Source organism: Styela clava, chromosome 6 (genome assembly GCF_964204865.1).
Source record: "Styela clava chromosome 6, kaStyClav1.hap1.2, whole genome shotgun sequence".
NCBI classification, from domain to species: domain Eukaryota; kingdom Metazoa; phylum Chordata; class Ascidiacea; order Stolidobranchia; family Styelidae; genus Styela; species Styela clava.
In genome coordinates this window covers 2383579-2398455 of record NC_135255.1, presented here as the reverse complement: position 1 = coordinate 2398455, position 14877 = coordinate 2383579, and the positions used below count along the sequence as shown (strand labels likewise).

The 14877-nt window shown below is 34.1% G+C and overlaps 1 protein-coding gene across 1 annotated transcript; it reads right to left on the bottom strand.

The window, feature by feature from the left end:
* Positions 1-131: 131 nt before the first annotated feature.
* Positions 132-14735, bottom strand: LOC120331468 (uncharacterized). Its single transcript, XM_039398554.2, has 16 exons — positions 14469-14735; positions 10986-11144; positions 10371-10559; positions 9347-9504; positions 8705-8849; positions 8462-8596; positions 8069-8150; positions 7663-7790; positions 7218-7318; positions 6525-6739; positions 5470-5578; positions 4800-5019; positions 4067-4161; positions 3729-3828; positions 3193-3342; positions 132-1410 (listed from the first exon to the last, which is right to left on the bottom strand). Exons 1-16 carry the CDS (start codon positions 14646-14648, stop codon positions 1267-1269), a joined length of 2310 nt encoding a protein of 769 aa, XP_039254488.2. The 5' UTR covers positions 14649-14735; the 3' UTR covers positions 132-1266.
* Between the last annotated feature and the right edge of the window lie 142 nt (positions 14736-14877).

Below are 14877 nucleotides of genomic sequence, written 5' to 3'. Positions count from 1 at the left end.
GTCTATCCACATGACATATGTGGCTTAAAGTTAATTTTTGAGACTCAGTTAGGCCAATGCAAGAGCATGAGTCATACTACAAATGATAGATTTCCATATTTTACATACACATTTACAGAGTACTCGTATGATATTTTTCAAATATATATTGCTCGATCAAGTCATAAAATTGTGCTAATTGTAAAATTCGGTGCAATAACAAAAGAAAATCAGAAACTGTTACAGATTACTAATAAAATGTCACAAAAATACAGTGGTAGGTCAAAGTAATGCTAAGTACATGATTCTACATTAGATACATGGAATAGTAAAATTATAGATAATATTGTGAGCACTAGAGTAGGAGTTCCGTCTTCACTTAGTGAGAGCTATAACAAAGAATAATAAGCGTATTTTGGTGAGTTGTCTCATGAATATGGTAAGTTTGAACAAAAGCCCATCATTTTTTATGATACCAAATTATTGTATAAAAATATGGAGCAGCTGAATGTATATTTGTACAAAAATGTACTTTTTAACATTCAAGGATCAAAATCCACACAATATGTATATTTTACTGAAATATAACAATTGAAAAAAGATAATATTTCATTAAACAATGGGTTACTTCACTGATTAAGTTTTTGGCTTGGATCAAGATAGAACTCTTTGGTTTTAAATCTTCCTGATCAATTTACTCTACAATGTCTAGTTGATTATAAGATTCAATTACTGAAAAAAATGATAAAGATAGAAATTAATTTAGGAATACTATTGATTGGCTACACTAGTTTCAATCCTTCTTACAAAACAAATTTAGGCAAAAAAAGGAAAATACATAGGTAGGTAATTTGAATATGTAAGAAGTAAAGAATCATTTTTCAAACACACTTTGTTTAATTTGATATGCCACAACAACGATAATAACAAATATTTTGCTTCTCAATCTATCATTATTATTGATCACCCAATGTTAAATATGAAATTTGATTCTAAAACTAAAAGATTATAATGGTATCCATATTAAACTTGAAAAATATTTTCAGGCAGAAACATAATATTATCTAACAGGTCCTGTTGGCAGCACCATGAATTTTATTTAAGTGCATATGAGTTCATGTATGCATTTCAATGCAGGATTAATCTATGAGTGATACATGACCTTAATTTCTCAATTTTGGAAATATAAACTGTAATGCTCATCAGTGAACTGTGCAGTGGCAAATTCACGCGGCAGTATTCTCATTGCTTGACGATTAAAATTACAAAACTTCGCATTTGAAATTATTAATAACGGCGTGATTCAATATCCAACAATCTTGCTCTTCTATTTGCCATTGCTGTTTTTTTCTTAGCACCAACTGCTGCTTCATAGTTTGCATTTCTTGCAATGTCATGGTAATGTGCCATTTGACGTACCTGACGATCAAGCTAGAATAGAAAATGATTTTACAGATCAACAAAGAGACAAGGCATGAAACACCATAGAATGATAACACCAGCATTATAAGAAAAAAGGATAATTACACACATGTCTCTAAATTAAACACAACTTTTCAATGCATTCAAAGTTGGATCAAATATAATCCATGTCTGTATTCTGATGATGTTTACATAAATAGGTAAACTGCTAAACCTGTGATGTTTCATTGATTTATATCATACAGAAAATATCGCATAGTAGTCTAGAGCAGTGATTCCCAAAGTGGGCGATATGGCCCCCTGGTGGGCGATAACGCTACAGAGGGGGGAGGGGGCGAAAAGTCGAAGGGGGTGACAGGGGGGCGATTTCTAGAAAACTGTTTTTGTTCGGTGCTTCGTGCACTTGATTACTGTACTCTGCGTGCTTTCGTATGTTTGAATCACGTAGGCGATTATCACACATGAAAGGATAGCTGGACTCGTCTTTGCAGTAAGATACGGTCGTTTCCGTATACCAGTGGTCGGCAAAATACGGAATAATTTATCACTGCTTAATTTTTGTGTAAGAGTGTAACTTCTTAACAATAATCTTTATCAACATTTGACAAACCATGCGATAACATTCATTTCGATGTTTGGAAATACATATGTGTGCGAAAAATTATTTTCAAAAATGAACATTACAAAGAACAAGCTAGAACTAGGATTATGCCCATTTAGCTATCAAGCTAAGCTATCAAGCGTGATGCAGCAACAAGACAGTGTCACATTAAATGTCATTGTAATAATTTTTTAATAAGACGACTGTTCCGTTTTCAACTTTCAAAAATTATATGTGACCCGCAAAAGATTAGCAACCCTAAATGTAAAATGGGGTGAATTTAGGGAGTTAAATGTTATAAGGCAAGAGTAAATGGCGGTTTTTGAGGAGGTAGAACCCTAGATTCTTTCATATCCGACCGCTAATATGATGAGGGCTTTTCAGCTGTGCTACTATTGCTATCAAAACAACAAAATCGCCTTTCCATCAGTAAACAGGGTAATTTTAGATATTATAAAAAACTTGCTGAAAAACACCAAGCTCATCCATCTCATTAAAAAATACTATAAACTATGATTTATCTCGTTATTCGGTCTGTAATATATTCGTTTCAGACTTTACATTTTTTTCGCAGTGCCGGGGGGGCAATGAACTAGTATAAACTACTGTAGGGAGGCGATGGTACAAAAAGTTTGGGAACCACTGGTCTAGAGCTACTCAACTGGCGGACCGCGGTTCGAATCCGGACCTTTCGACCATTCAATATGGACCGCATCTGCAGCATAAGCATTGTTTTATAGCTTTTGATGATTTTTATGCTATTTACATACACGGCTATACAGTTTGTCGTACTAGTACCGATGTGCGACATTTGTGTCCATATCTGTGAGCCATTGCTTTTGTATGTAATTTAATAACACATTTGTTTATTTAATTAAATAATTTCCTGAAATGTCCGGACCCCAGTAATTTAGAGGTTTTGTAAACGGGCCTTTGGTGAAAATAGTTGAGTAGCCCTGACCTAGAGCCATTCTAAATTCCCCTCAACTATATTTTTAAGTGATGTCGATCTTGAATTGGATAAATTGAAAGTTGAAAAGCATTCTTTAGTTAAGGCTTAGAATGCCATATAAGGGCAAAAATTTGGTTGATGTTTGGGAAGATAAAACTAAATTTTGTTACCATGTTTTTGTTTCAACTAAAACAATTCAATCTATACATTATCTAAAAAACTATTTATCTATATATACTTGTCTCAGTTTTTCTTGATTTTCTTCTGCTCTGTTTAATACTGCATGAGCTGATTCATATTGATTTCTTCTTTGTTGCAGCCACTGTTGATGAAGATTTCTTCTGTTCAAGTGATCCATTTCTTTCTCATAAAATTTACCACGGAATGCCTGAGTGGGGGGAATATCAATAAAGATTATATTCATCAGTTTCCTTTATGTCAAGATTTCTCTAGAATTTTTGTGTGTAATAATAACATATCATGTCTTGAGTGCGGTAACTTCATATGTGTAGATGCCGCAGATTACATATGCCGATAATTACAGATTCATCTCACCGACTAAAATCATATTAATCTCTACGACACGAACTCAAGTTGAAAGTATAAATTGTGAGCTCTCATAATATTTTCAAGGCACTGTTTTTTTTGGTATATCAGTCAAAAAAGTCGAGTGTTAATTACCTTTTCTGTATTTCGATGGAATGGTTTCATGCTGCTGGTCAATATAATGCGCGTTTTCATACAATTAGAAATTTAAAATAATCAAGTAATCACCTGACTTATTTTAGATTTAGCATCGATAGTTCTTTGAATTTGTTCTTCGTATTTCCTTTGTTTGTCAAGATCTGATCGAATTCTCATTAGAGTTTTCAATCTGTGACAAACAAATATTTGAAGAAGAAAAATATTTTCAGAAATTATAATATTAAACAGAAGCCAAATCAGTATTTAAGGCTTTAAAGTAAGTGTAGACAATCATAAAGCGAGTGAATAACATAATTCAAACATGGGTGACAATAGATGATGCTCCAGCTAATCTGATGTATAGTGAAATATAAAAATATTCCCTTCATATAAATCATATTTAACACAAAGCAAGGATGATAAGTAACCTTTTACAGTCAGCAATGTCCATTGATCTTGCATAATCTCGTTCTATACCTCTAACATGTGCTGGTTGATATTCAGAATCATACTCAGTTGCCCACTGTATGAAACGATAGTTGTGAATGAATATTAACACTTTAATAGGAACTAACAAGGATGTTCAAAATAGAATATGAGGAAAAACAAGAACTATGATTATCTGTTTTATGATTTTAACAGATTTGATTCAAGTGGTAAATATTGTAAGATGTATCAAAATTTCAAAGTGTTTGGCACAGAAATATACATAATACATTGGCTTGACATATATAGGGTAAGAATTTCACATTTATCTTTAGGGAGTGAAAAGGCTTCAAGGTCACACGGTTAAACTGGGGGAGGGAAGTCGTAGGGAAAAAAAGCGGGTTATCAAGTAGCAACGCTCAATGTTCTAATATCTGATTGAAAGTTGCACAAAAAAAAAATTTATTTTCTACAGCATTTTCACTCCAGAAATTTTGAAGGTTACATGCCTTTCCTAGTGATTACGATGAAAAGTGTTATACGATATGCACTGAAAGACAAATTCTGAAAAGTTAGTTGATTCAAAACTTATTCATTTGCATTTCTCAGTCATTCGATCAGGGCATTTGATAACAGTTTGTGGTGTAGAAAAAGAATGACTTCAGCTATGACTAAATTGGATACCGATATAAATTTTATTCAGAAAATAGCATTAAACCAGGAAATAAAACTCACGGTTCGTCTGCTTGGATGAATATGATGAAACCTGGGTTGAGGTGTTTGCGGCCAATATTTTTTCCACTCTGGTCTCGGTTCTGGTTCATGACGAATAAATGAACTTCGCTTTGAACTTCTGAGAGTATAATCAGTATTCGTTCCTTGGTCTCGCAAGTATGTAGGTTCAGTCAATAAGTCTTTGTATTTCTTATCATCATCAGAACTTGATGAACTTGAACTGAAAATAATAAATAAATGAATGTTATTATGCTACATTGAATGTTTTGTTCAAAACTGGGCTTTAATTTCTCTCTTCATTCACTTTTTTATCAAGAAGATTGCCATGGTTGTCTTTAGTAACCTAATTGGAAAATAGAAAGAGAATTTAAAATTGTTTTTCTAATAGAATAATACAGAGTGATCTAGTTTTATAGTAAAGAAGAATTTGATGAAGCAAATGGTTTATTGAAATACTTATTTTGCGAAATGATTCACAGTTTTTGCAAAAATTTCAAGATAAAGAGGGAGGGGTAAGTTGATAAAAAACTCTAGCAACACAATAAATCCAGTCTTATTCCTTGCAGAAAACGTGAGTGAAGTATATACGATAAGATACTTTCCTTTGCTATATCTCCAGAAGTTATATTTTTCCTGAATAGGATAAAAGTTTAGTTGATATTGGATATACCTGCTACTACTACTGCTGCTGCTGCTGCTTGAAGAATGCCTTTTAACTTTCAATTTATCCAATTCAAGGTCGACATCACTGCTACGCCTTTTGTCATCATCATAATCATCTGAAACAATTTATCAATATCAGGTATTTTGAAATTTAGATAGTAAGATAAATTGAATATTTGATTTAATCGCTGATAGTTCAACTGCTGCAGCATCGTGCCAAGCATTAGGAACATGCCTTACCGGTTTGAATAAAATGAGAGATGCTTATGCTCATGTCGATTGCTAATCTTCTCACTGTGGCAGAGTAGTTGGTGTCATCACCACACTCAGACCCCAAACTCTGAGTCATTTAATAACTCTGGCTATGAATTCTAGTTGACAAAAGCTCAGTTAAACTCCAATTCCCAATACCAAAACACCATTTTTGACAGCAAAAAATTGACTTATAATGATTACCACCATTACAAAATACGACAATCCCAATATTAATAAACACATGTTCCCAAATTTCGACTATACAGCCCTGCTTACTGATTGTGGGTAAGTTTAGTTCATCATCTAGGAATATGGTTCTATACCCAGGTTGGCTGTTCTCCTGTACTGGTAACAAGAAAAGAAGTCTAATAGCTATATGAACAAGTCCTAAGCTCGGCGGTGTGGCACATCGTGCTAAGCATTAGGAATAAGCTCGCCACCACATCTCTGATTACCCTGAAAGGAATCGCAGGTTTGAATTCCATGCGGAGATGATCATGTGCAAGAGAATTGCTGGACTCCTCGCCGCCGTAGGGTGGTTTACGTAACCGCTGGTAGGTTACAGCTACCTCCACCATCAAGTCGATGCTTCCGAAAACAAATAACTGACTAACTAATCACATACCCGACCTGGTAACCAGACGAGAGGCAAATATTCGCCATATGATTAAGTCGTCGTATCGGCTTACCGCTCCCCCGAAATAAATATGTAAATTCTATCCTAAGATAGATATGCTTTATCTCCTTTAATCTGTTTGTTGTAATGATAAATATTTGTATACAATTAAGCGTTATTTCTCTACCCACCAGCAAATTTTGGTTGATCTAACGGATACCGCTTGTATGAAGTAACATTTTCAGGATAGCAATACTGCCATGGATATTTTTCATAAAGTACATGCGGTTGATGGTATAAAAAATGTGGCCAAGATCTCAGATATGTTGGTACACTTGTCAGCAGTGGGTATGTTGGAAGATAGTAATATCCACGATTCCACCAAGTGTAGTACAGACCTCGATACCTGTAAAATTTTTAAAAATCAATTCATTTTGAAGAAAACTTCATCACAAAATAACATCATGAAAAGTATGACCATGATCATCTATGAATGTTACAGATGTTCCCAGGTTTATTTTTCTACCCAAATCCATTGCACACATCTTGGCATGGTGGTATGAAGTAATTTGCTAAGCCATAGAAATACGCTCGCCATCGCAATCGCACCTATGATTACTTTGAATTATGTGTGAGAGGATTGCTGGACTTCTTAGGGTGGTTCACATAACTGCTGGTCGGCTACAGCTTCCACCATCATTAAGTCCATGCATCTGAAACAAATAAGTGTATAACTAATCCCATACCCAACATGGACTGGTAACAAGAGGTCCTGTTACACCGTATAATTAAGCCAACTTATCGTCTTTCCACTCCCTAAGAAATAAATATGTAAATCCTATCCACAAAACAAAAAGATGCCCATATACATTTTTTAAACTTACAATGGATCGATAAACGGAACATCGAGTATGTCATCATGAAGTACTGGCTGTGTTAATTTGGTTGATTTTTCCAGATCTGTGAATGTTTTACGAGCTGATAGCTAGAAATTTAATGATATATGATTATAAATACATGCATGTTCCAAATATGAGCGAAAAATGAAAATATTTTCAAATCACTTTGTCACAGATAAACAGATAAAATTTTTCCTCAACCCAACTGGTTCCTCAGTACCCCTTTGTGACTGACCTAGTAACTTAACCAGAATATAATGAAATAGCACAGATGAAAAGTTGAAATTTAGCTTGACAAGAAGCTAGCAGCATTAGATCAATCAAATATCATGTTATTTCACATATTGAAACAACTTCATTCAGGCACACTTTAACTAAAATTGGTACGAATGACAAAATATATCGGAATCATTAAAAAATCGCAATTCACCGGCATTTGTAGCTCAGTCACAATCCTGTCATATAGTGGACCAGGAATCCATATTGCTTCTCCTTTGTTTACTTTCTCAGTTTTTCCATTCCAGAATGAAACAACTAAGTCATTGTCATGCCTATCTCCTGCAATTAAATAAAATATTCTTTGTAAACACGAGAGGGACAGAAAACGAAAACAAAAAATTTATATGATTGGTCCCCTTATGGGTAAGAAAAAACTTGATCCGTCTAGGTATGAAAATAGCTATAGTTAAATGTTCCAAATACATGGGCTTGAATGGTGGAGAAAACTATTCTAGTTAGAATCTAGAAATTCATAATATTGCGCCAAAAATTGATCACAATGATCTTAAAAGTTAACTAAGACTAAATATTTTTCAGCTTTTTATGGATGAACATACCGATAACTTTTCTATTTTCAACTCCTGATAAAACATCTCCTGCACCAAACCTTGATCTAGCATTACTCCATTGAGCCAGTACCTGAAATATAAGATAAAATATAACACGCTTTTCATTAAATAGCCCTATGTGGTATTATTTATTTATTAGATCTATATATGTCATAATCAGTTTTAATAATTATCTAGATATCATGTACATAATTTATAATTCATATTCTCATATATCTGATGAAAATCAATTTCAATTTTGACAACTGCAAAACATGATTTTTAAAGATTAAAAATGGCCATTTTGTCAAGGGATTCTGAATTGTGATTTAGATCAACAAATCAACAATGCATAATTTTATCACATTAGTATACTTCCCACACTCTCTCACCAAAACATACCTTGTCCCCAGGAACAATAGAATGTCTTTCAGCATCATGCAATGCAATAATATCATGCAGAGGTATCTCTTCCATTCTCATTTCAGGACCACGCTTTGTTTTATCAAATTCAACCATGAAAGCTGATTGACTTTTCTGTGGAAAATACGTAAAATAATAATAAACTAAGTAAGATATATATCAACTGAAATGATTTCTTCAAAAAAATATCTGAAGGACTAAGTAAAAGGCCTAAGACTCTACCTCGACTTCTTGAGCGATGTTTCCTCTGTAATAATATCCATCCTGTCTTCTTGCAAGAACCCTTGTTCCTCTTGCAACAACACTTGCTATCGGTGTCTTATGGAACTCTTCACGCATTGCAACAAGATCAACCACTGGATATGGTCTTCATGAAAAAGAAATAAACTCAATAAATAATGTTTAAATTTGAATGTATAAAAATGTACAAATCAAAATGCAAAAAAGGGTAAATAAACATTGCACAACATATATTACAGCATGCCGAAATATTTATACTTTTGTTGCTTTTTGTTTGCTTTACTGAATTATATTAAAATATTACAACACGCGACCATCTTATGAAGATGAAAAATGGATGGAAACTGGAAAATTTCATTTTAACGCTTCTCTTTTTTGGGTAATAAATTGCTCGTATGGTATGGCCTTATATCAATATTACGATAGCATCCCATCCAGTTACCAGAACAAATTGATAGAAGAAATATCTATCCAATTATTTGTTTCCGATGTATGATCTTGGATAACAGAAAAAGCCATATAGACTGCCGCCTATGTAGAGCAACCTAGCTCAGAAGCTAGCTATTTCGAATAAGATACGATAAGATTTACATATTTACACTATGTAAGTAATTGATATTAAACCTGTAATATGGATATGGATAATATGCTGGAACTGTGACAACAGGAGGAGGAGCAGATACCGGTCGAATATCTATCACAGGTGTGTCATTCAAAGATGTCTTTATACTGCATGTTCGAACATCCGGACCACATTTTTGGGAATTATAAGCTTCAATTACCTGAAAATCAATTTGATTATGAATTAGAAAAAAAACTCAATACAAAATATAGCAAAAAACTGTGACCAAACATGAAGTGTATCATAAAAGTGAAAACAACTAGAGCACAACACATTGTGTAACACTGGTTTTCATTTCTGGATTTTTTGAAAAAATAGTATCTCCAAAATGAAACATGTATGCATAACTATTGTATTGTTTCGTCCTATGAGTCTACCTATTTCAAGCACTAAAAAGATTTTTTTTCAAATAACTCCCCAATAAGACGGGAATGGAAAAATGTTTCTTTGTTGGTCAGTTAAGCACCAATATGCGCTCATAATTTTATATAGTTAGAACCAGGTCATGTTTGTTTCTGTAGAACTGTACCTACAGAATTAACTATATTCTGAATAATAAGAGCTGTAATTAGTGTTAAAAAGCTAGCAGCAATCATTTCAAACACTGCATTAATTGGAGCGTTGAAATAATCTGGCATGTGATATTGTGATGAGTAATGCACTATATGTCCACGGGTTCATTAACAGCCGTGTGGTCCAGTCTGGTTTCGTTTTTCTCAGAATGGGCAGAACTGACAGTACAAAGTCAATTAAATAACATTAGCCGTGATTCTGCAGACCCTTTGGTGTGGAATACAAAAAAGTATAGATCTGAATTTGACACAAATTATGCTTCTGAAGACTGCGAAAAAATAAGCAGAATCTAAGAAAAATAAAATGAGCATTGACGCCTAACAAGACGGCCCTCCCAAAATCAGGCCAAAAATTTGGGTCCAAAGAAAATAGTCAAAAAATACTATATACTTTGATTAATTTTAGTTTGTAAGGAATGCTGAAAGACTTAATTAAGTTAATTTATTTTCTCACCCTATCTACGTTTCCACCATTAGTTAAAAAGACAATGTGGAAACTTCCTCTTGATAACGTTGCCAGATCTTCACAAAATACATCTTCTGTACTGGGATACCTTTCCTTGTCACAAGTGAGCAAGATACAGTGTACTGGGTGTACCAAGCAATGTTCTCTCAGATCTTCATCTCCAACACCATTCAAAACCTTAATAGATAATAAACAAAAGAGAAATGAAAATGAAGATCAAATATAGCTCAAAATTTAAATTATTTTATACAGTCAAGGTAGCAATTCACATCGGTGGATAACGCCTCAGCTGAACATTAGGATTGTTAAAAATATCTTCAGAAAAGCCTGGCAGGCCACATAATAATAAGCACAAAACCAGCTATATCTGGGGGAAAATTTTGAAACCTGTAGGACTCAGAAAGGGGGAAAATACTAAATCTAAAATCTAGTATTTTAGCTTCTTCATCTCTAATTATTGAAGATTTGAATAGGATTGGTTCCATCGCTGCAGAGGAAAGAAATTTTTTCAAAACAACAGCAATTTAATAAAACAATTCATAGATCCAATTTTATTCTCCAAAAAATATTTTACACTTTGTATTTTATCATACCAAATCATACCAAATAAATTACGCCATGTTCCATTTCCCTTCCTGCAATTTTCACTGCTTTCAGGAGAGTTTTATTTTTCTGACATTTCACATCACTCAGCCATCTTATAGCAGAATTCACAGAATGCGGTGTGCATTCCACTGGCTTATCTGACCATTTTGAAATCAACTGAAATCATTTGAATATAAACATATGTAAGAACAGTAAAATGCAACATGCATAATAATCATAGTGAAAATACAGTAAAAGCTTATCCAACATGTGAAAACATGTCTACAATATGGAAAATATAATTATATCATTTTAAATATTTCTGGGAGTGATATTTTCTGAAAAAAAAATACAATATACTAGGATCAGAGGTTTCTGATCTCATCTAACTTTTCATAAGTAAATATCTTGGGTTTAGCGTATTCTATTTTATCATAATTTGATCTCAGCTTGACTTGATAAACAAGTATCAACAAGTGACATCGACTGGTTGGATTATATCATAAAATTATTGAAGTCACGCTTCAATGATTGCTGCAAAAGCCCTGAGCGAGTTCGAAAGTTTTGACTTCAGTGAAAATAATTAGGTACTAGAAAACTGCTGAACTCCTTGCCAGAGCGGGGTGGTTCAATTAGGTTTAATTAGCTGACCCTCATTTATCACCAAATGAGATGACTGATTTTGATTAAATCGCTTCATCAAATATTCACTCCATTGCCTGTCAGCTTTTATGGTAAAAGATTTCTGATTTCAAGAGCGGTCTACATCATTGTGCTAAGCGTTAGGAACACACTCGTCACCGCACCTCTGATTACTCTGCCCGGCTTCGCAGGTTCGAATCCCATGCGGGAATGGTTATGTGCGAGAGTAGGCTTGTACGTAATTTACGGAATTATTTCGAGTTACGGAAGCGAAGTTACGAATTACGTAAAGTCGTAATTATTGGTCGAGCGCTTTCACGATTAAAACGAGCTTACTTCAGAGCAGTCAATTCCGTCGATTGTAAAAAATTAAAAGTTTAAGTAGAAGAAGTTATAGTGCCAGTATTCGCAGCCGTTTTTCTCTCTCTTGTTACGCAGATGGGGAAGGCATAACGCGTCATTTACTAACCTATTATTAACTTATCTAGCATGGCCAATGTACATATTAACCGTAGATAAGGGATAGAATTGTGTTGAGACCGATGGACGCCAACACACCTGGTTTCAACTTCTTCGGGTGAAACGACTAAAGAATGTAAGAGATCAACTTATAAAACATGGTCTATTTGTAAATGCTGTGATAATTAATGTCGCGCTTATCAAACAGCAATAGAAAGACGGAAGAGAAATTGCGTAATGAACCAACGCAACTTAGTCTTTTCGGCATCGGTAAAGCGATTGAGATGGCAGAGAAACAACAATACGACGCGATTTCCCGTGTTTATTCTGCGCCAGATCCATTTTCTATTACAAAATCTTGATGTTCTGTTACCAATTTTATCGTTATATATCTGTCCGGACTTGGCATTGCTCAATATGTTTTTCACAATGCCTCGCAATATGTCGGCCAAATATGATTACCTGTCTTTACCAAATGCGGAAACCTATTTTGATTTATCGTCGACTCGAATACCACCGGCACTCGACCAAACTTGTGTCAATCTTGGCAAATAGGATTGTCGACTTGAGTTAGAAAAACAAATTAATATTTTCATGGGTGTAAAATAAATGTCACAAAATGCATTGTTTTGCGATATAACTTTGTATTTTCGGAGAAGGCATGTCATATAAGTACGGTATTTTAAATTATGCACAAATAATTAATATTTGATCCAAATTTATCGCAAATAATGTTATAACATTTAGGCCGCGGAATGATTTGATGTAAAATGAGGCATGGAAATCGGAATATCGTCAATAAGTCGGCATCAATAATTAATGTAAAATGCTAACTATGTAGTAAAGTCGGATATTGTAAAAAACGGCAAAATAACAAGTCTTCGTCGCGAGGCAAGCGAAAGTATAATCAAACAAGAGAATACGCTTGTAGTTGATTAGAAAATAAGCAACCCAGAATTTTTATTTAATACGAAAGTCGTATTAATACGTTTATACTTTTTAAAAAAAGTCAACTATCGTTTCATATATATATTACCAGTGTTGGTAATGATAAAATTGATCGCATAAAATTTGGTGATAAAGTTGATAAAGGAAAATCAAAGCTAATACAAAAGATAAAAATCAGAATAAAATTATTTTGAATTCAGTCCTTGATATTTGTCATTAACATCTGTCGCCGGCGTGTAGTACTGCCGGGAATATGAAAACCAAACTTCGATGTCCCATTCGGAACAGAAGTGGATTAAATTTGTTGTTATGATAGGTTTAAATGTGTGAAAAAAATATTATTACGTAATCGATTTGGCCGTAATTACGGAATATTTTTGTCAATTACGTGCAAGCCTATGCGAGAGGATTGCTGGATTCCTTGCTGCCGTAGGATGGTTCACGCGACCGGTGGTCGGTTACGGCTTCCTCCACCATCAAGTCCATGCTTCCGAAAACAAATAACCAATCCCACCCGATATGGAATGGTGACCCAACGAGAGGTTGTGTTTCACCATATGGTTAAGCCGTCTGATCGCTTTCCACTCCCCTGCGATAAATAAGTAAATCCTACCTATCCTATTTAAATTTGCAGGTGTGAATAGGTGATAAAATTAGCGCCACATTTTTCCAATATTAACGTAAGTTACCCTATTATCGCCACTTTTTATTGCAAACCACCCAAAGTCTAACTACTTCTGGTAACAATTTCTCTATATTGTCTTGGAACATTAGCTACTAATCAGAGAAAAAAATGGCAACAGCAGCGAGTCACAAAATGAATTTGCTATAGCGACACTTCATGAATATAGCAGAAATGTGGGTATGGCGATAATCAGAACTACGATTATTCTATTATTGCCACTTATGTCAAAAATTTTTTTTCAAACGCTTTTCTCCTTAAATACATAATCATTTGCTCTGAAATTTTCAGTGATTAAAGAGTGTTGCCGCGGCTAGAAGGTTATTACTTTCATTTTATTCCAAACATTTTTGTGGGCCTTATGAGATTGAGATTCGTTTTCACCTCGAAGTTTCATGTGATGACGTCATCGAAATTAAAAATTTTGATCAGCGAAATGGGATGCATGTTTTTATTAAAATGTCTTTACGCCACAGGGTGACAAAATATGTTTAATATTTATCATTGTGACGTCGCAATCCAAATACAACTCATATTCAGCGCTATCTGAAAGGGTGACTGCAGTGCGGCGATGGGCGATGCTGAAGGCGTGTGGTGAAAATTGGTTTGTGGCGATAATACTGTAATACAGTAATATGGGTACGGTAACTTACGTTAATTTGTCTGGGATATTCAAGCAAATGTTATCACAAACTGGTGAAATGATGCTAAACAATTGAAACCATTACTGCATATTCCCAATATTATGGAATGTATGGATAAAAACATACCTTCGAGTTGCTTGCCACAATATTAAACTTGAAGTCTGGTCTGCATGATGCATTTTCAGATAAACACTCTTGCAGGTGACGTTTGATGATCGGTATCATATCCTGCATACTCCATGACGTATCTATCACAAATGTGCAGATTCTTTCATGAATTTCCCCAAAAATATTGTTTAAAACCATCTCCAATTTTACGATGAAGTTAGTAAATCGCAGCGCATACAACAACTGAGAGGGAGTTTTAGCGAGTTTCTCCCACGCGTCGCCAAGACAACAAATTGGGAGTTCAAAGTTTAACCAAGTTATTTAGAAAAACATGATGATAAGATTAAATATAAAATGATTTTAATAAAATATCCAAGTACTATTTTTTTAGAAATAATGTAGTAACATATTTCTTTTTAATTTAAAA

What these genes read in the sequence shown, in the direction of transcription:
- LOC120331468 (XM_039398554.2), bottom strand. Translation starts at nt 14,648, where the DNA reads ATGGTTTTAAACAATATTTTTGGGGAAATTCATGAAAGAATCTGCACA. An exon ending in TGAAAATAGAAAAGTTATCG is followed by an intron (nt 7,791 to 8,068) that starts GTATGTTCATCC and finishes ATTTAATTGCAG; the next exon opens with GAGATAGGCATGACAATGAC. An exon ending in TTCATCCAAGCAGACGAACC is followed by an intron (nt 4,162 to 4,799) that starts GTGAGTTTTATT and finishes CGTTTCATACAG; the next exon opens with TGGGCAACTGAGTATGATTC.